The sequence below is a fragment of the Canis aureus genome, chromosome 22 (genome assembly GCF_053574225.1).
Source record: "Canis aureus isolate CA01 chromosome 22, VMU_Caureus_v.1.0, whole genome shotgun sequence".
Lineage (NCBI taxonomy): Eukaryota > Metazoa > Chordata > Mammalia > Carnivora > Canidae > Canis > Canis aureus.
The window spans coordinates 23,245,935-23,266,106 of NC_135632.1; the positions used below are offsets into that span (position 1 = coordinate 23,245,935).

Below are 20,172 nucleotides of genomic sequence, written 5' to 3' on the forward strand. Positions count from 1 at the left end.
CTCAGACCTATCTTTCAGACAAAATACTGAGCTCTACAGCTTCCCTAAGAAGAAAGCTATAAGGAAATTCTTAAGAGAATTCTCTTCTATTCTCCTCTCTCCCCCTTCCATGAGAGTTCCCTCTACCTCTGTCCTCTAGAATGTGTGCCGTACTTCCCTTTAAGGATAGAACAAATACTTCTAGGTCATTAAAAACATTTTAAGAAGCCTTAAATCTTCAAAGATTACCTGTAAAGCCTCCTTGGATATCAAATTTAGAGATTAAAATCTGAATCACAGATATGGTGTGTTATATGGTGTGTTAGTCCCAACACCTACAAACGATTTTTTTTTTTGGTATCTTTTACTAAGTCACTAGTGTCCTTCATCATAAAGAACAAGAAGGGATTCCCCTAAGTGCAGTAATGTCTTCATTATCTTTGAAACTCTAACTCCTCTACATAGGACCCATCACTACATACAGCACATGCTCAGTGTCCATCAAATAGCTAAATAGACCAATCTATCCAATAATAAATCAACATGCATTCAAATCTATGACCTGTTCATTTACTCTTGCTTTTAAAACAGAATATGTCAGACAGCAACTAATTCCATACCAATTTTTACTCATAACCACTATATCAGGAAATGAAAAGGTGTTATTTTTATGAAAGACAGTACTCCCATTTTATTTATCTGCAAAGAGAAAATGCCATCTATAAATTATAATTGAATTTGCTGTTCTTATGGGTTTGAGATGAATGTGTTGGCTAATTCCTAAAAATATTCATACTAAAAGTTTTTTTAAAAAGTGGGGACACCTGGGTGGCTCAGTGGTTGAGCATCTGCCTTTGGCTCAGGTTGTGATCCCAGGCCCTGGGATGGAGTCTTGTATTAGGCTCTCTGTAGAGAGCCTGCTTCTCCCTCTGTGTCTCTGCTTCTATGTCTCTCACAAATAAATAAATCTTAAAAAAAAAAAAAAAAAAAGAAAAGAAAAAAGAAAAAAGATTTTATTTATTTGACAGAGTACCAAAGAGTGTAAGCCGGGGGAGTAGGAGAGGGAGAAACAGGCTTCCCCACTGAGCAGGGAACTTGAGGGTGGGGCTCAACCCTAGGACTCTGGAATCATCACATAAGCCAAAAGCAGACGCTTAACCAACTAAGCCACCCAGGAGGTCCCTAAAAGTTCTTATAAAATATAACTATATTAAAACCAAATAACAAAAGGAATAAAGACTAAACAAAATGTACATATGAGAAATTTATAACAGATGATGTCATATACATAATATGAAGAAACGTAAAAGCTAACACCTTTTTCGCCGAGAAATTAATATTCATTATTGACTTTACTTATTGCACTTGTTTCTGTTTTATTCAGAACTAAAGTTATACACATCATTAAATGTCTATAGGGAATAGGCATTTTCTTCTCTCAAGTTTTTATAAATCATAGATTTATTCTAATAGGACAGCTTAATAAGTGATATAATTTACATTACCCATTAACTCTAATATTATAAATCAGGAAACTAAAGCTATTTAAATAAAAAACATATTTGAGGCACTTTATCTGGGGCATTTTGCTCCCATAACAACTAGTAGTACAGATAAGAACAAGTAAAAAGGTGCTAATGATACTGCTGATAGAAGACCTGAGCTCAGATCAAATGAGCCACCCAGGTGTCCCTATGTTATGCCATTTTTAAATTTTATAGTCCTTATAAATATTGCTTTCCTTTTTATGACATGACTTTTTTCCTACGGCAATTTTTTTTTTAGGGAAAAACCCTAATGTATTAAATCAGATATCGTATTAAGTATAACCATAGATCAACCTAGTATTAAACAAGGATGTATCAGAGCTAGGTTCAAGGACATGGCAGTGAATGAAGGAGTCCAGTCCCTCAAAGACCCAGTTTCTTCCCAATATTTTTTAAAATTATTAAGAGAGGAAGAGAGAGAGAGGTAAGGAGAGGGGGTGAGAAGAAGGAAAGAGAGAGAGAATCTTAAGCAGACTCCACGCCCAGCACAGGCTTGATCTCACAACTCTTACATTATATCCTGAGTTTATACCAAGAGTCTGGCCACCCAGCTGCCCCTCCCAACCTTTTATTATTAAATTAACTAATTCAAACAACTGAAATGAACTTTAAAGCAGTTAAGAGATAATATACTTGTCATTGTTTGAAAGTTAATTCCAGACTTGAATACTCTTAACTAGAATGTATCAATTAGACACACACAATAGTGTCAATGGACACTCCAAAAATATTGACCACCATCACAATATTCTTCTGCACAAGATTTTACTACCATTCAACTCTCTCAAAATAGAGAAAATTCAGTATTACTTTCTTTTTGTAAAGTACAGACAAAGCTTGTGTTTACTATAGAATAATGTTTTTCAAGTTTCTTGAGGTCATAAAACCTTTGTATATTAAAGTTAAGAACCTCAATTCTTTCAGGAGATAGTCTATGCAATAGGCTTCAAATAACCCAAACAATCAGAGTTGAAAGCTTTTATGCTACCTAGCCTAGTCCCCAGAACATACAGCTTGAACCTTGGGAATACCCTGATCAAAGCTGGCTAGATTTTAATTGTTCATTACTGGTGCAAGAGAACCAACTCACCTTCCTTAAGAGTAATTCTATTTATTTCCAGTACTGCAGATACTGACCATTGTTTCTTAGAATTAAGCCAATATTTACTTTCTTACAATTTTCACCCTCTGGTTCAAGTTCTGTCTTTCAGCTTCACATAGGATATAATAATTTTTCTGCCAACCAGACTTTCACTTTGAAACCTCTTTCCTAAGCTGAACACCCTAGTTCCTTCGATCATTTTTATTTTTATTTTTTTTAAAGATTTATTTATTTATAATAAACATAGAGAGAGAGAGACAGACAGACACAGGAGGAGGGAGCAGGCTCCATGCCGGGAGCCCGACGCGGGACTTGATCCCGGGACTCCAGGATCACGCCCTGGGCCAAAGGCAGGCGCCAAACTGCCGAGCCACCCAGGGATCCCTCCTTCGATCATTTTAAAATAAGTTTTGGCTACAATTTCTAAGAAGCTGTTAGTATTCTCATAGAATCTAGGGTTTTTCCTTTTACTACTAAAAGCTTCACAATCCAGGTATTTGAATTAGAATTTTAGTCCATGAAATAATGAAATTAAGGCTAACTGAAACACAAGGTTTCTCAGAGAGGAGATCAATGGTAAGCAATACTGAAGGAGGAACTACAGCTTATAATTAAACCCACCAGCTCTGGAGTCACTGCCTTTGTTCAAACACTGAACTATTCACTTTCTATGTATCCTCTGATAATTTGCTTAATCTCTTCAAGCTTCAGCTTCTCCATCTGAAAGATGTGGAATGAATACATACACACACACACACACACACAGACCTCATAATGTGAAGATTAAAAGAAATAATCCATGTAAAGTATTTGTCACTTGTTTATAATGGTAAATGTTAGCTATTCTTATTGCTATTATTCTGCTGATTAAGTAACAGGGGGGAGGGGTTCAAAACTCCAACAGAGCCATTGAATTAATTATAATTAGTATCATTATGTTTCCAGTAACCATGACTACTAAATTTATACTTAATACAGAGAAGAAAATTAACGGGCAAAGTGATCATTCCTATGCCTATAATACCAGGATACTCTGATTCTGGTCAAATTCCAATTGAAAGAGTAGTTTCACCTGAGATGGCTCACTTACATCAGAAGTTATACTCCTCAGAAAAGAGAAAGGCATATATAGTACATACTCCCTCTGCAAATATCCCAATAACTCAGTAAGAAAATGTTCCGTTTCTTTCAGAAGAAATAAAGCACATCCCATGAAATGTAAGGGCTTAATTTCATGATACAAGGTCTGTATTTTTTTCCAGCTGAGTTAAAGCTATTTTTTTTTAATACTCTCAATTTTTAGAGTAGTTTTAAGTTCACAGCAAGATTAGGAAGGTACAGATTTCCCAAATACTCCTTGACCCTATCCATGCAGTCTCCCTCATTACCAACATCCTCCACTCACCACAGTGGTACATCTATTTGTTATAACTGCTGAACCTACATTGACACATTTTCAACCCAAGTCAAGTTTACATTAAGGTTCACTCTTGGTGTTGCCCATTCTATGGGTCTGGACAAATATAAAATGACATGTATCCACCATTACAGTATCATACAGAGTAAGTTTCACTGCCCTAAAAATCCTCTGTGCTCCACTTTTTTCCCTCCCTCCCCTCTGAAACCTTGGCAGCCACTCATCTTTTTACTGCTCCAAAGTTCTACGCCTTTTCTACAATGTCATATAGTTGGAATTATATAGTATACAATCTTTTCAGACTGCTTCTGTCACTTATAATATGCACTTAAGTTTCTTTCATAGCTTTCCTACCTTGATGGTTGATTTCATTTTAGCACTGAATAATATTCATTGTCTGCATGTAATACAGTTTATCCATGCATTCATTTACTGGAGGACTTCTTGGTTGTTTCCAAGTTTTGGTAATTATGATTAAAGGTGTTATAAGCATCTGTGTGCAGGTTTTTGGGTGGATGTTTTCAACAGAAAAGTTTTTGTGTAAGTTTTCAACTCTTTTGGGTAAATACTATAGAGTGTGATTGCTGGATCATATGGTAAGAGGACGTTGAGTTTTGTAAGAAACCACCAAAAGGTCTTCCAAAGTGGTTATACCATTTTGCATTCCCACCAGCAAATGATTAGAGTTCCCTTTGCTCTACACCCTCATCACCAGCATTTGTGTTGCTGTCAATGTTCTGGATTTTGGCCAATCCATTAAATGTGCAGTAGTATCTCTATATTTGCATTTCCCTGATGACTGATGATGTGAAACATTTTTTTCATGTGTTTATTTGCCATCTGTATTTCTTTGGTGAGATTCTTGCCAAAGTCTTTGGCTCATTTTTTTAGTTGAGTTGTCTGTTTTCTTACTGTTGAGTTTTAAGGGTTCTTTGTATACTTTGAATAGTCCTTTATCAAATGTCTTTTTTTTTTTTTTCAAATGTCTTTTACAAATATTTTCTCCCACCTTGTTTTTACATTCTCTTGACAGTGTCTTTCGCAGAGCAGAAGTTTTAAAATTTTAATGAAGTCTGCTTTACCAATTCATTTTTTCATGGGCTGCATCTCTGGTGTTGTATCGAAAAAGTAATCATCAAACCCAAGAGCCATCTAGATTTTCTCCCATGTTATCTTTTAAGACTTTTGTGTTTCACACTAGGTCAGTGATCAGTTTTGAGTTAATATTTGTGAAAAGTTTAAAGTCTGTGCCTAGAGTCTTTGTTTGTTTGTTTTTGCATGTACATGTCCAAGTAATCAGCATCATTTGTTGAAAAGACTACCTTCGCTCCTGGAGCTAGCTTCTAATACAAAACTACGTGTAAAATATAAAATTCCTATCAAGCAAATGCATTACTATTTCCACTTTTGGATGACAAATGTTCAAATCCCAGATTGCGTGATAATAAGCACAAAGAATTATAAAAGAAAACACAAAAACAGTTCAGGATGGGACTCAACTGAGGTTTAGAGGCTGGCAGGGTCAAGAACTAGATCAATAAAGCAGGGTAAAAAACCCTCAGGATTTCTAGGATTATCAGAGTTGGTGAGATCTATAAATACCAGATGGCTAAAGAGAAGAGTATCTCTTATGTTGCAGGATTCTATTTCTACACATAAGAAAGGTTATCAGAAATTTGCCAGCTTTACTTTCAGCCAACTTTCCTCTCAATTTCCTGTATCTAGTCATTACAGTGACTATATATGAATGTCATAAACACCTGCCATTTAATAGACTGATTACCATATATCCATCCCAAGGTATTAGAACCTAGTTCAGATACTAAAATAGTACTTTTAAATTCAGAGCATTTGCTACAATTAATGTATGCAAATATCAAAGTGATGCACAAGTAGATTTTACTTGTAATTTCCACCCAGAAAAAACTAAAAACCTGTACTTCAAAAATCACCCTAAAGGGATGCCTGGGTGGCTCAGCGGTTAAGTGTCTGCCTTTGGCTCAGGGCATGATCCTGGAGTCCCGGAATCGAGCCCTACATCGGGCTCCCTTCATGGAGCCTGCTTCTCCCTCTGCCTATGTCTCTGCCTATCTCTCTCTCTCTGTCTCTCATGAATAAATAAAATCTTAATAAAATAAATAAAAATCACCCTAAAGTTTCTCTAAGTGAATCTGCACTTCCGTTTTAATTGAAATATGTGCATCCTCCTTCTTATTAGAAATGGTTTGCTTAGACCAAAAAGGAAACTACGCTCCTTCATGAAAGAAAAGCGCTTTTTACTGCTGAAAGCTATTCCCCCTTCTTGGTCCTTCCAGAGCAAACATATAGTTAGGTACTTTGCTTGGGGGAACATGATAACCATAGGAGAAAAGGCTACTTGTCAGCCAAGGAGACTACACTAACCATAAATAGACCTGAATTAATAAGAGCATGGAGTAGTGGCTGCAAAATAAGACCCGTGAAAACTATTACAAAGGTAACATGAAATAGGTCACATGAATATCTCAAGAGAAATATGTAAAGTGGTTATTCTTTAATTTAGATGTATGTAAATATACATATTTAACTTAAGACATATATTTTTAATTTAGACATACATAAAAAGAAAAATACTTATTCATCCTTGCTGGCACTATCAATAATGTTTTTCTCAATGTCGGGCCTGGGTTAGCAGTATGTATACAGGCACAAAATCACTTAAAACCGAGGCCTTAAATCCCCAAAATCACACATAAAATCTGTTGTAGACAGACTTGTTTCTAGAGAAAGGGTTCAACGAACAATTCTAAAACAACACAATTGGGACGCCTGGGTGGCTCAATGGTTTGGCACCTGCCTTTGGCCCAGGGCATGACTCTGGAGACCCGCGATCGAGTCCCACGTTAGGCTCCCTGTATGGAGCCTGCTTCTCTCTCTGCCTGTGTCTCTGCCTCTCTCTCTCTGTATCTCTCATTAATAAATAAATACAATCTTAAAATAAATAAATAAAACAACATTTTTTTTAAGGTTTCATTTATTCATAGAGACAGAGAGAGAGGGGCAGAGACACAGGCAGAGGGAGAAGCAGGCTCCATACAGGAAGCCTGACGTGGGACTCGATCCCAGGTCTCCAGGACCATACCCCAGGCTGCAGGCGGCACTAAACTGCTGCGCCACTGGGGCTGCCCAAAACAACACAATTTTTAATGTTAGCCATTTGTTTTTTACATTAAGATGATGAGGAATGCTTTAAAATTAGATTAGAATCAGCCACATAAAATATGTAAGTGTAATAAAAATTTGAGTGCCACATAATAATGTACATGATTAATGAAATAACTATCCCTCTCTGGAAAGGAAAGATCTTTTAAGAAGTTAAAAACTTCAAGGTGTCACTAAAAACAAAATACTGCTGAAACAAATTTTTTTTTGAAACAAATTTTAAAAGATGTAAATAAATGGAAATATTCCGCACATGGATCAAAAGTCTCATTACTGTTATGGCAGCAATACTCCCCTATTTGATCCACACATTTAGCATAATCCCTATCAAAATCCCAGCTGCTTTTTTTGTAAAATTGACTAGCTAACTCTAAAATTCTTATGGAGATGCAAGAGACCCGGAATAGTCAAATCTTGAAAATGAACAAAAGTGAATTTCAAACTTCCTAGTTTTATTTTTATTTTATTTTTTTAAAAGATTTTTAAATTTTATTTATTCATGAGAAACACAGAGAGAGAGAGAGAGAGAGAGAGAGAGGGAGGGAGGAAGGGAGAGTCAGAGACACAGGCAGAGAGGGAGAAACAGGCTCCATGCAGGGAGCCTGACGTGGGACTCGATCCTGGGTCTCCAGGATCACACCCCGGGCTGAAGGCAGCGCTAAACCACTGAGCCACTGGGGCTGTCCCCCTAGTTTTAAAACTTAGTACGAAGCTAAACTAATCAAGACGGTATAGTTCTGGTATAAGGCCAGGCATATAAATTAATGGAACAAAATTGGCAGTTCACAAATAAACCTTTACATTTATGGCCTATTATTTTTTACCAGAGTCCCAAAACAATTTAATAGGGAAAGAATAATCTTTTCAACAAATGGTGCTGGGACAACTGGATATCCACATGCAAAAAGAATGAAATTGGATCTCTATTTCACACTATATACAAAATTTAACCCAAAATCAAAGCTATAACATTCTTAGAATACAGGAGTAAATCTTTGAGACCTTGGATTAAGTAATGGCTTCTTAGATATGACACCAAAAGCACAAGTAGCAAAAGAAAAAGATAAACTGGATTTCGTCAAAATCAAAAACCTTGTGCTTCAGGTGATAACCATTAAAAAGGTAAAAAGACAACCCACAAAATAGCAGAAAATATCTGCAAATCATATGTCTGATAAGCAACTTGTATTCAGAATATATAATGAACTCTCACAACTCAACAAAAGGATGAGTAACCCAAATAAAAAAAAATGGGTAAGTGATTTGAATACAGACTTTATGAAAAATATACAAATGGCCAACAAAGAAATAAAAAGATATTCAACATCTAGTCATCAGGGAAATGCAAATTAAAACCACAAGTGGTGCCTGGGTGGTTTAGCTGGTTAAGTGTCCAACTCTTGGTTTCAGCTCAGGTCATGAGTTCATGCGTTGTGGGATTGAGCCCCACCCTCAGGCTCCACACTTATCAGGGAATCTGCTGAGGATTGAGGATTCTCTCCTTCTGCCCCTCCCTCCACTCATGCACACGCATGCTTACTCTCTCTCAAAAAATAAATTAAAAAAAAAAAAAATAAAAATAAATAAATAAATAAATAAGATAACAACCACTTCATATCCACTAGGATAGCTAAAATAAAAAAAGACAATGACACATATTGGTATGGACATGGAGAAACTGGACTCCTCATACAGTGATAGAAGGATTGTGAAATGCTTCAGTCACTTGGAAAAGCTTGGCTGTTCCTCAAAAAGTTAAATGTAGAGTTATAACTATATATAACTCCATATAAGAATTCCACTCCCAGGTATGTACCCAAGAGACTTGGAAATACACATTCACCCTAAGGTTAAACAAAAACATTTACAGCAGCATTATTCATAATAGTAAAAAAGTGGAAACAATACAAATGTTCATCAACTGATGAATGGATAAACAAAATGTGGCAAATCCATACAATAGGATACTACTTGGCAATAAAAAGAAATGCACAAGCTACAATATTGATGAGCCTTAAAAACATGCTACGTGAAAGAAGACAGTCACAAAAGAGCCCATACTATACGATGCCATTCATGAGATGTCCTAAATAAGCAAATCCTGGGGCACCTGGATGGTGCAGTGGATTGAACATCTGACTCTTGGTTTTGGCTCAGGTCATGAAATCAGGATCATGAGATCAAGCCCACCATGTTGGGCTCCGTGTTCAGTGCAAAGTCTGCTTCAGATTCTCTCTCCCTCTTCTTTTGCATCTCCCCTCCCTGTGCTAGTATATGCACTTGTACTCTCTCAAAATAAATAAATCTTAAAAAAAAAAAAAAAAAAAAAAAAGCAGATCCTGTGACAGAAAGTAGATTATGGGCTGCCAGGTGCTAGGAAGATGGGGAAAAAAAAGAATTGCTAATATTATTAGATTAGATTTTTGGGGAAGTGATGAAAGTGTTCCAAAAATGGTTAGTGGTGACAGTTCACTACTCTACTGAATACATTAAAAAGCACTGAATGGTACACTTTAAAAAGTAAATTTTATGTTTTGTAAATTTTATCTCAATAAAGATGTTATAAAAATAAGGTTCAAGGTGTCAATGATGGAGGCAAGGAATTGTGCTGAGAGCACATAAACAGTTCTGCTCCAAAAAACAAACAAACAAACAAAAAAAACAAACAGTTCTGCTCCAAATTGTTACAAAAGAAAGAAAAGAGGACTGTCTTTAGTCTTAGTCACAACTTTCCTTAGAATATAAGAAAATTTCCCGGAGATCACAATTACTGACAAGCTAACAAAACAAAAAGTATTCAGGGGACGCCTGGATGGCTCAGCAGTTGAGCGTCTGCCTTTGGCTCGGGGTGTAATCCCACGGTCCTGGGATCCGAGTTCCACATTGGGGCTCCCTGCAGGGGCCTACGCCTCCCTCTGCCTATGTCTCTGCCCCTCTCTCTGTGTCTCTCATGAACAAATAAATAAAATTTAAAAAACAAACAAAAAAACCCAAAAAAGTATTCAGCAAGCTTGTTCTTTAGAATTAGAACAATGCATCAATATGTAATACTTGTATTAAAAAAATAGACGTTATAGTATGATGACCAGAGTAATTTACCACTTGGGGAAAAAATAAAAATCATTTCAATATATAATTTTTTTAAGGTTTACGCAAAGAACCAAAGAGACTCACACTACCCTGGGTATATTAATTTTCTAACTTTTCTCATTGAAATTAAATGAAGAAAAAATTTCAAGACAAATATTCTACAAGTGTAACAGTTATGCTCCCTAATTTAGGAGCTCGTACAATTGAGTTATTAAAAGGAAACAAACACTATCTTTCAAAATTATAGTCAGTTTGCTAATGCAAACCAGAAACACTACAGAATTCAGATGTTGCACCATTCTAAGAAGTTACTACACTATTACCTAAAAGATGAAAAATTCAGAAAAAGATCTAAAGTTACTGGCTTTGTGTACATGGCATGGTTTATCCAAGGCCTGATTTGGAATAATGTGGCCACCTATTTGTCAAAGTGTGGGACACTCATTTTACTTATCACTACTTAAAAGGATTAGAGAGGAAACTTTTTTTGGTAATGATCAGTATGTGCCATTCACTGAATACTCAATGTATTTAAGGCAAGATTTAAAAACTTTCACATGTTCCATGTCCTCACAACAATCTGAGGGATAGGAATTATTACTGGTTTTACAAAAAGGAAACATAAGCATCAACATCTTGGTCTGACCAGGCAGGCTACTAAAAACTATCACTGCCTCTCCCAAGGAAAAGATAAGATCAAACTCATTGTTTTTTTAAAGATTTTATTTACTTATTTGAGAGAGAGAGAGAGAGAGAGAAAGCACAAGCAGGGGAAGGGGCAGAGAGAAAGAAGCAAGCTCCCCACTGAGCAGGAAGCTCAGGGCTCCATCCCAGGGCTTGATCCCAAGAATCTGGGATCATGACCTGAGCCAAAGGCAGAAACTTAAGCAACTGAGCCACCCAGGTGCCTCAGATCAAACCCAATTTTTAAAAATCATTATAGGACTAAAGAAAGATTATAAAAGGCACTATATTAGCATATTTTCTCTGACAGTCAAATCGACATGCAAATGCACCCATCACACACAGGTTAGTCTCTGGGCAATAAAGCTGTGGAATTAATACTCTGCCATTACTATATAATCCAATCATTAATTGACAGCATCCAAGAAGGTAGATAAATGGTCTGTTTTCCTTTTGTTACTTTTAATTCTTACCCACTCCTTAAGACAGACACAGAACACCGGAAATGTCAAAAGAAAAAAAGAACAATAATTTATTCCAAGTGTAGCATTTGCATTTAAAATATGCACATATGCTTTTCAGAAGAGAAGGGCTGAATGGCATAATTGAGCTGTGTGGTACTACTCAAGATATTGAAAGTTATGTTTCAAATGATACTTCACAGAAGCACAGAAAAATAAAACCAACAGAAATACTTACTTTCCCCTCCATGAATGTTTTGTTGTATAGAAACATGCCAAATCTTTGTTTTCCCTAATTATGTTCATTTTGTGCTGAAACCTGGAAGATAAAAATATGGCTGGATTTAGTACAGTTATCCTTCGAGTTTTTCCTTAATTTCCCATCCATACTTCCAGAGCCTGCCATATAGTACTGATTTTAAGGAACAAATTCTTCCATGAAACCATAAGATTTTAGTGGACAGGCACTGGTCTGTTCACCTTGCTGCCATAGACTTTAGCACACCATATTGTGATTATCTGCTCCCCTCCACTACACTGAGTTTCTTAAGGACAAGAATTGTCCTCAACATTCCAAAAACAAAGAATCTAATAAGAAATGTTTAAGTAAATGAATCTTTAACTCTCACATTACCAAAAAAAAAGGCTTGACACAATATCAGCACCTAAAAATCGGCCAAGTATCAAACCAATTCCAAAAGGTTTTTGTTGAGCTACTGTCAGTAGTCACTGTTACTTTAAAGGACACCCACTATAAATACAATTTAACTTAAAAAGAGCAACATTTTCATTACAAAAGTAATGCATGTCCATAGTAAAAAATCTAAAATGCTCATAAAGGAAATTCTAGCATGCAAAGTATTCATTCTAGCCTCCCTTCTTCTATTTAGAATTAGTTTTTAAAAAACAAAATTAAGATTGTCAATTGTACTGCTTAAGCCTATTTTCACACAATATTAATCTTCTTCTGTGGAATTAAATATTCTTTGAGAAAGTGATTTTTTAAGGCTATATGGTATTCCATTGTATGAATATATACTAGAACAATGCTACTTAAGGTGTAACTGCAAACATCAAGCTAAGTACAGAAACTGACAGTAAGTGTTTAGAAACCTTTATAGCAGTTTGGTGAGTGAATTCCTCTGGTTGAAGAGTATATAGACCAAACAGTTCAGGACTCTGAACTTGTGTGATGAATCACATGGTAATAGCTTCCTACCAGAGGGACAATGTCACATGTCATCTTTTAAAATTAGTTTACTGACTGTAGCCCAGAAGTGTATGAAATCCAGAACCCACTTACTTCATGAAAAAAATTAAATTTAGCTAATTGTACAGGATAAATATTAGAACTGTTTACTAATGAAAAGACTGATAAATGTTGAAAATGCTACATAATTTGTTTCATACTGCATAAAAGCTAAAAATGAATAGGTCATTTATTTCTTCTTTTGTGACCTGACTATCTCTCCCTACCCTTAATTAGAAACCTACTTTAAAAAATATCGGATACTTGGGACGCCTGGGTGGCTTAGAAGTTGAGCGTCTGCCTATGGCTCAGGGTGAGATCCTAGGGTCCTAGGATCGAGTCCAACATCAAGCTCCTCAAGGGGAGCCTGCTTCTCCCTCTGCCTATGTCTCTATGTCTCTGCCTCTCTCTGTGTGTCTTTCATGAATAAATAAATAAAATCTTAAAAAAAAAAATATTGGATACATACCAAAGTGTCAATGCACACCAAATAGTTGGAATTATGGTTCCAACCATATTATGGTTCACACTGGTCTAATTTTTTTTGGTCTAATTTTTTTAATCAGCAAGTATTTTTTTTTTAATTTGAATAAAACTATTTTCATTTAAAAACATTTTTATAACAGCTTTTTGAGATGTAATTCACACACCATAGAATTCACCCTTAAGTGTACAATTCAGAGGTTTTTAGTATGTTCAGATTTTTACAACCGATACTGTTTTACAACATTTTTGTCACCCCAAAAAGAAATCCTGTTAGAGGAGTCACTCCTCTTTCCCACTCACTCCCAGCCCCTGGCAACCACTAATCTACTTTCTCTTACTATGGATTTGCCTATTTTGGACATGTCATATCAATGAATCCTACAAAATGTGTTCTCTGTGACTGCCTTCTTTCATTTAGCATGACATTTTCAGAGTTCATCCATACAGTGGCATGGATTCATTTCCTTCTATTGTATAGATATACCAAATTTGTTTATCAGTTGAGAGTCATTCGTGTTGCTTCTACTTTTTGGTTATTATGAATCATGCTGCTACAAATATTTGTACGAATACGTTTTTCTCTGGAGTATATATATACCTGCCTGGCAAAAACATTTTAAGACACCTCTATTTTGAAATTGCTTTATTTCTACTACTTGTTTTTGTATCAGCAAAGTGGCAAGGGCCTCTATACTCTTATGTAGAATACTCTTCCCCTACCTACATGGCTCACATGTCCTTCAAATCTGCATTCAAATGGCACTTTCATGAGGCCTACCCTAACTATCCTGTTATAAATTGTCATCACTTTCCTCATTCTACACTTTCAATTCCCTCTGACTCCTGCTTATTTTTCCTCTATGGCACCTTTCATTGTCTAATGTGTAATCTATTATCTCTCTAATCCTGCTACTGTATCCAGAGAGAAGCATTTTTGTCTATTAAGCTCATTTATATGTGTGTGTATATACACACACACACACACACACACACACATCCCCAGAGCCTACAAGAGTGCCTGACACAAAACAGGTGCTCAATGCGTATTTGAGTGAATGAATGAAATGCAGCAATCCCATGGGAAATTCTGATGTCCACTTTATACTTCATGTTCTAACAAGTACTCTTTTTTTTTTTTTTACAAGTACTCTTAAGATTTTGTCAAATCTTCTGAAAAAGCATCAACTCATGCTCCGAGGAATAAGAGAACCACAAGTAAGAGCAACGTTAGGGAAACCTTTACTGTTACTAGAGAGGAAATTACAGTCAACTGACATCTTCCTACTAGTGTGTATGAAGACAGCTAAATATAGTCCTGACAGTTGGTGCGTTTTGTTTGTTTTTTTCCTGGATTGTGTATCTAAGATGAAATAGACAGCCAATAAGACTTATTAAAACCAGCAACATTTTCCCTGCCTTCTAAATCATTTGCAGTAAATGATATTGCTGAAAAGAAACTTAGGTAGGATCTCTAGAATACGCCAAAATAATAAAAAATATAGGTCTACAGATGTTATCTTTCCATTAGATATACTACAACTGAAGATTGGAATAAGAGAATAAAAAAGGAGGATAAAAAAGGCAATGGCTGATATTAAGAGTGAAGTTTGGATTGCTAGTCCATAACTTATGATATCTGAATGATAGACTCTGTACCAAGACCTATCTTAGAAAAACTGATAAGAAAATGTACTTGAGTGAAGATACCATTAAAAAACTTTAAATTTAAAATGGAAGTGAGAGAAAAATAGTAAAGACATAAAATGATAGCCCCAAAGAACTTAAAACATGACCCAGGAGGGTGATAAAAACCCTGAAGATGACTTCATAGGTATCACTGATTTGGGGGAATATGTAACTCAAATGGATCTTTTACTTATTTTTTTGTTTAAAGATTTATTAATGAGAGACACACACACAGAGAGAGAGAGAGACAGAGACAGAGACACAGTCAGAGGGAGAAGCAGGTTCCATGCAGGGAGCCCAACGTGGGACTCGATCCTGGGACTCCAGGATCACGCCCTGGGCCGAAGACAGGTGCTAAACAGCTGAGCCACCCAGGGATACCCTCAAATGGATCTTTTAGTAGGGGAAATAAAACAAGTTTATATCAAGAATGCTTATCTACAACTTTCTGAAGACCTAGGAACTTGGTGGTGATTGAAAGCAGCACCAAACTCTAGAGATTTCTTAGGATAGATCAAAGAAGGAAGGAAGAAAAGACCTAACATACACATTAATTATTAAACTAACAGAAGATATACAAATGGCCAACAGGTATATAAAAAGATGTTTGATGTCACTATCAGAGAAATGCAACTCAAAAGTATGAGAGGGGGTGCCTGGGACTCTCAATCTCGGGGTTGTGAGTTCAAAGCCCTCATTTGATGTGGAGATTACCAAAATATAAATATTTATATTTATATACATATATTTTACTTATTTATATAAGTATAAATCTTTTTTTAAAGGCATATTATTTCATACGTGTTACAATAGCTATTATCAAAACAAACAAAAAACCCCAAAAGACAACAAGTTTTGGCAAGGATGTAGAGAAACTGAATACTGTTTAGTGGGAATATAAAATGGTGTAGGCAGTACAGAAAACAGTATGGAAGTTCCTAAAAATTAAAATTAGAACTACCAGATGATCTAGCAATCAAATTTCCACATATTTATTCAAAAGAACTGAAATTAGAACATTGAAGAGGTATACTACTCATTGAAGCATTTTTCTCTTAAAAGCCAAGATGTGGAAACAACTATAAGTCCATCAAAGGATGGATAAATAAAAAAATGTGGCGCACACATAAAATGGAATATTCCTCAGTCTTGAAAAAGAAGGAAATCTTGCAATATGCAACACAGGTGAACTTTGGGGGGGGGACATGATGCTTGAAGTTAGTCAGTCACAGAAGGGCAAATACTGCGTGACTACATGCAATTATATGAGTTATAGTCATATAGTCAAACTCACAGAAACAGAGAGTAGAATGGTGGTTGCCAGGAACTGGGATGTACTGGAAATGGGAAGTTGCTAACCAATGGGTATAAAGTTTCAGTTGTACAGGATGATTAAGTTCCAGAGATCTGCTCTACAACATGGTGCCTATAATTAACAATACTGTACTGCACATTTAGAAATCTGTTAAGAGGACAGATCTCATGTTAAGTGTTCTTACCACAATACAATAAAATTTAAGAAAATTTTAAAATAAACTACTGATTACTTGGTCTGGTAGAAAAGATATCATGCAGATAACCATATTGACAGAAAAATACAATATAAGATTAAAGAAGTACTTCAATTCTCTGGACATCACTAGAAGCTCCTATGGCCAAAATCAGCACACCTGACAATTATCTCTAATATTTTAGGAAGCAACAAGTGATATTGCTATTGTGCATCCAATTCTGAATACCACCACCAAAAAAGGCTAGTAAAATGGAGGTGCTCTCTTTGGAAGAAAATTATTTCTCTATCTGAAAAGCTTGCCTTCAGCCATGTTATATATAGGCAGAGGTATATTTGAGAGGTAAGAAAGGGAGGAGATACCTAAGTAACCAAGTCAACTCCAGAAGTAATGGGATAATTCAGTGCTATTTATTGCTAGTGTCTGCATAGCTTCATAATAGAAATCAGGATAATCCTTTTTTTGAGCCCTCAGTAAAGATTACCTTGAAATTGGGGAGGCACGGTGACTCTATAAAAATGACTTAAGAGACATCCTGAAATTATGCAAAAACTAGATTTCTTTGAGTATTCATCGTGTATTAATGATTTGGCCAGGCTCTGACTATGCATTTATCTACCTACCTCATTTTATCTCCATAACATCACTATAGTACAGATCTGATGAACCCATTTTATTGATAAGAAAATTGTAGAGAATTTATATCACTTCTCCCAGGACACATTGCTGGTAAGCAGCAGGGCCAGACTTTGGACTCAATCTGCTTAACTCTACACTCTACGTATTTAACCTAAGCAATAAAACCTTCCCTCAAATTTAGGAACTCAAAATAAATTCATCCTGACCATGTAATTACAGATGTATTATCTGACCACACATTCCTGGATTAATTTAGAACCAGTTCCAATTATTACTTTCACACAATTGCAAACAATGAAACAAACTGCCATATTCAACACAAGGCAAAAGAAATAAAAGAAAATGGAAGGCTCCAAGGCTGAAATACTCTACCATCTAAAAATAAACTTTTAAAAATTAATTTCTATAGATAAGCTTTAAAAAGATTTTTAAATAAAGTGTTCAAAACAAACATGACAGAAGTTTGCCACCAATATGATTCCAGGATAGTCTTCAAGGAGCCCTCAATAACAGAAAAAATATTACTTTAACACTGAACTTTTAAAACAACCAGATTAATGAGCTCTGAGGCTGGGACCTACTTCCCAACAGCATAATATTAACTTCTCCAAATTTTCAGGTAAAGTCTATTTTATATTCCCAATAAAACCTTAACCACTTTGATGTAGTCATTTCATCTGATGAAGGCTACTGGTCTGAAAATTGCACTAACTCTTTCAGACCATGAAGATACTCCCAAACACAAAACTCAGTAGTGGACAATGGCAATACACAAATATTAGAAAAATGCAGAAGAAATAGGATAAGAATATTCTGTACTATGTATCATTGAAAATGAGACTTGGAACAACTTTAAGGAAACCACTGGGAAATGACTGAAAGCAAAACTGAGGTGGGGGAGTCCTCCAAGGACAGTGTTCAAGTGATGACTTAATCTGGCAACTCAAACTTTGAATACCTCCCTGTAGCATAGGTACCAGACTACACTAAACTAATCAATGACTGGCACAAAAAGCTACATTAATATGCACACTAAACTAGTTTTAGTATTCAATCTATCATCAAGGTAAGTAAGGTAGTGAATTTTTTAAATGTTACTTATGGTTGAACACTGATTAGTAATAACTGCCATTTACTAGCTGTGTAACTCTCAAGAAAAGCTTCCTAAACTCAGAATCACAGACCATCTATGAAAGAGAGACAACAGCATTTGTGACAAAGGGCTTCAGTGAGGACTAAATGAGATAAGTAAAGGGGAGAGTGTGATGCGTGGCTCAGAATAAGCACTCAAAAATATATTTTTTTTAAAGATTTTATTTGATAGAGAAAGCATGAGGGGGTGGGGGCAGAGGGAGAGGGAGAAGCAGACTCCCAAATGAGTAGGAAGCCCCATGTGGGGCTCAGTCCCAGGACCCCTGGGTCATGACCTGAGCAGAAGACAGACGCTTAACTGACTGAGCCACCCAAGCACTCAAAAACATGGACTACAATCATAATAGTTATTACTGTACTTTAAATATACCACCCTAGATATGAAATAATTGTTTCCTATCTATGATTACCTCTCTCACTTTCAGGCTTACAAGGCCCTGTATCTCTCTTAAAGCTTCTTGGGCGGGAAAGTTAAAACTATTACTTAATCATAAATCTTTTAATTTCAATCCTTATACTATTTATTCAATGTATATCACCAACAAATATCAGCTAGGATTTCTACTTGCAAAAGTAGAGTGTTGGGCAGCCCGGATGGCTCAGCGGTTTAGCACCACCTTCAGCCCAGGGCCTGATCCTGGAGACCAGGGATCAAGTCCCACGTCAGGCTCCCTGCATGGAGCCTGTTTTTCCCTCTGCCTGTGTCTCTGCCTCTCTGTGTGTGTGTGTCTTTCATAAATAAATAAATAAAATCTTAAAAAAAAAAAAAAAGTGTTTTGGGATGCCTGGGTGGCTCAGCAGTTGGGCGTCTGGCTTCGGCTCAGGTCATGATCCCGGATCTGGAGATCGAGTCCCACATCGGGCTCTCTGCGGGGAGCCTGCTTCTCCCTCTGCCTGTGTGTGTCTCTGCCTCCCTCTGTGTCTCTCATGAATAAACAAATAAAAATCTTTTTTTAAAAAAAGTGTTTTATTGCTTTAATCAGTACTCATATTTTTCACCTGCTAATTCAAAAATAATAGCGATACATATTTAAGCTGTGTTGAATATATAAGGGTGTCATTATTTAATATCCATTGTTATTTTATTCTTTACAATTTATCTTATCTAAGAATGTTTATAAAAGAAATAAATAAGGACACCTGGGTGGCTCAGTCGGTTAAGTCTGACTCTTCATTTTGGCTCAGGTCATGACCTCAGGGTTGTGAGACTGAGCCCCACTTCAGGCTCTGCACTGGGTATGGAGCCTGCTTAGGATTCTCTGCATGTTTCTTTAATAAGCTCTGAAAGTGTTTCTAAAATTGTTCGGGCAGCCTGGGTGGATCAGCGGTTTAGTGCCACCTTCAGCCCAGGGTGTGATCCTGGAGACCCGGGATTGAATTCCATGTCAGGCTCCCTGCATGGAGCCTGCTTCTCCCTCTGCCTCTCTGCGTCTCTGCCTCTCTCATGAATAAATACATAAAAATCTTTAAAAAAAATAAATAAAATTGTTGTTCATAGGCAAAAACTCTTAAGTGACCATAATTCCCACTAATCGTGATGAAAAATATACAAAACTTCCGGTATCAAGCAGCTCAAGCATCAAGCAGGCAATTGCCAATAACAGTCATTTATAGGCACATTCTCTAAATAGCAATGAACTGTCCAACTAAAAAAATGTGAAACTTGTTGGATGATATCTTAGTAGCAGCTCCATCATCAGCACTTGCCACCCTGCCAGTTGTTAAGATGTATTCAACAAGTTAGCAAGAATTTACCTGTTCAAACTAATTATTGATTAAATACCATCCCCTTTGGGGCATCTGGGTGGCTCAGTCAGTTAAATGTCTGCCTTTGGCTCAGGTCATGATCCTGGGATGAGCCCTACATCAGGTTCCCTGCTTAGCAGGGAGTCTACTTCTCCCTCTCTCTCTCTGTCCCTCCTGCCAGCTTGTGCTCACTTGCATACTCTCTCAGTAAATTAAAAAAAA

At 36.3% G+C, this 20,172-nt stretch overlaps 1 protein-coding gene across 6 annotated transcripts in view; it reads right to left on the minus strand.

Annotated features, from left to right (window-relative positions):
• Positions 1-20,172, minus strand: part of DNAJC13 (DnaJ heat shock protein family (Hsp40) member C13) — a 117,015-nt gene that overhangs the window by 86,220 nt on the left and 10,623 nt on the right. For all 6 annotated transcript variants that reach the window (XR_013361259.1, XM_077865164.1, XM_077865165.1 and 3 more), the window contains one exon: positions 11,720-11,800. Coding sequence is in view for 5 of the 6 variants with exons in the window: in XM_077865164.1 (XP_077721290.1) it covers positions 11,720-11,787 (68 nt within the window). In the remaining variant the exon portion in view is untranslated. The remainder of the gene's footprint in view (positions 1-11,719; positions 11,801-20,172) is intronic.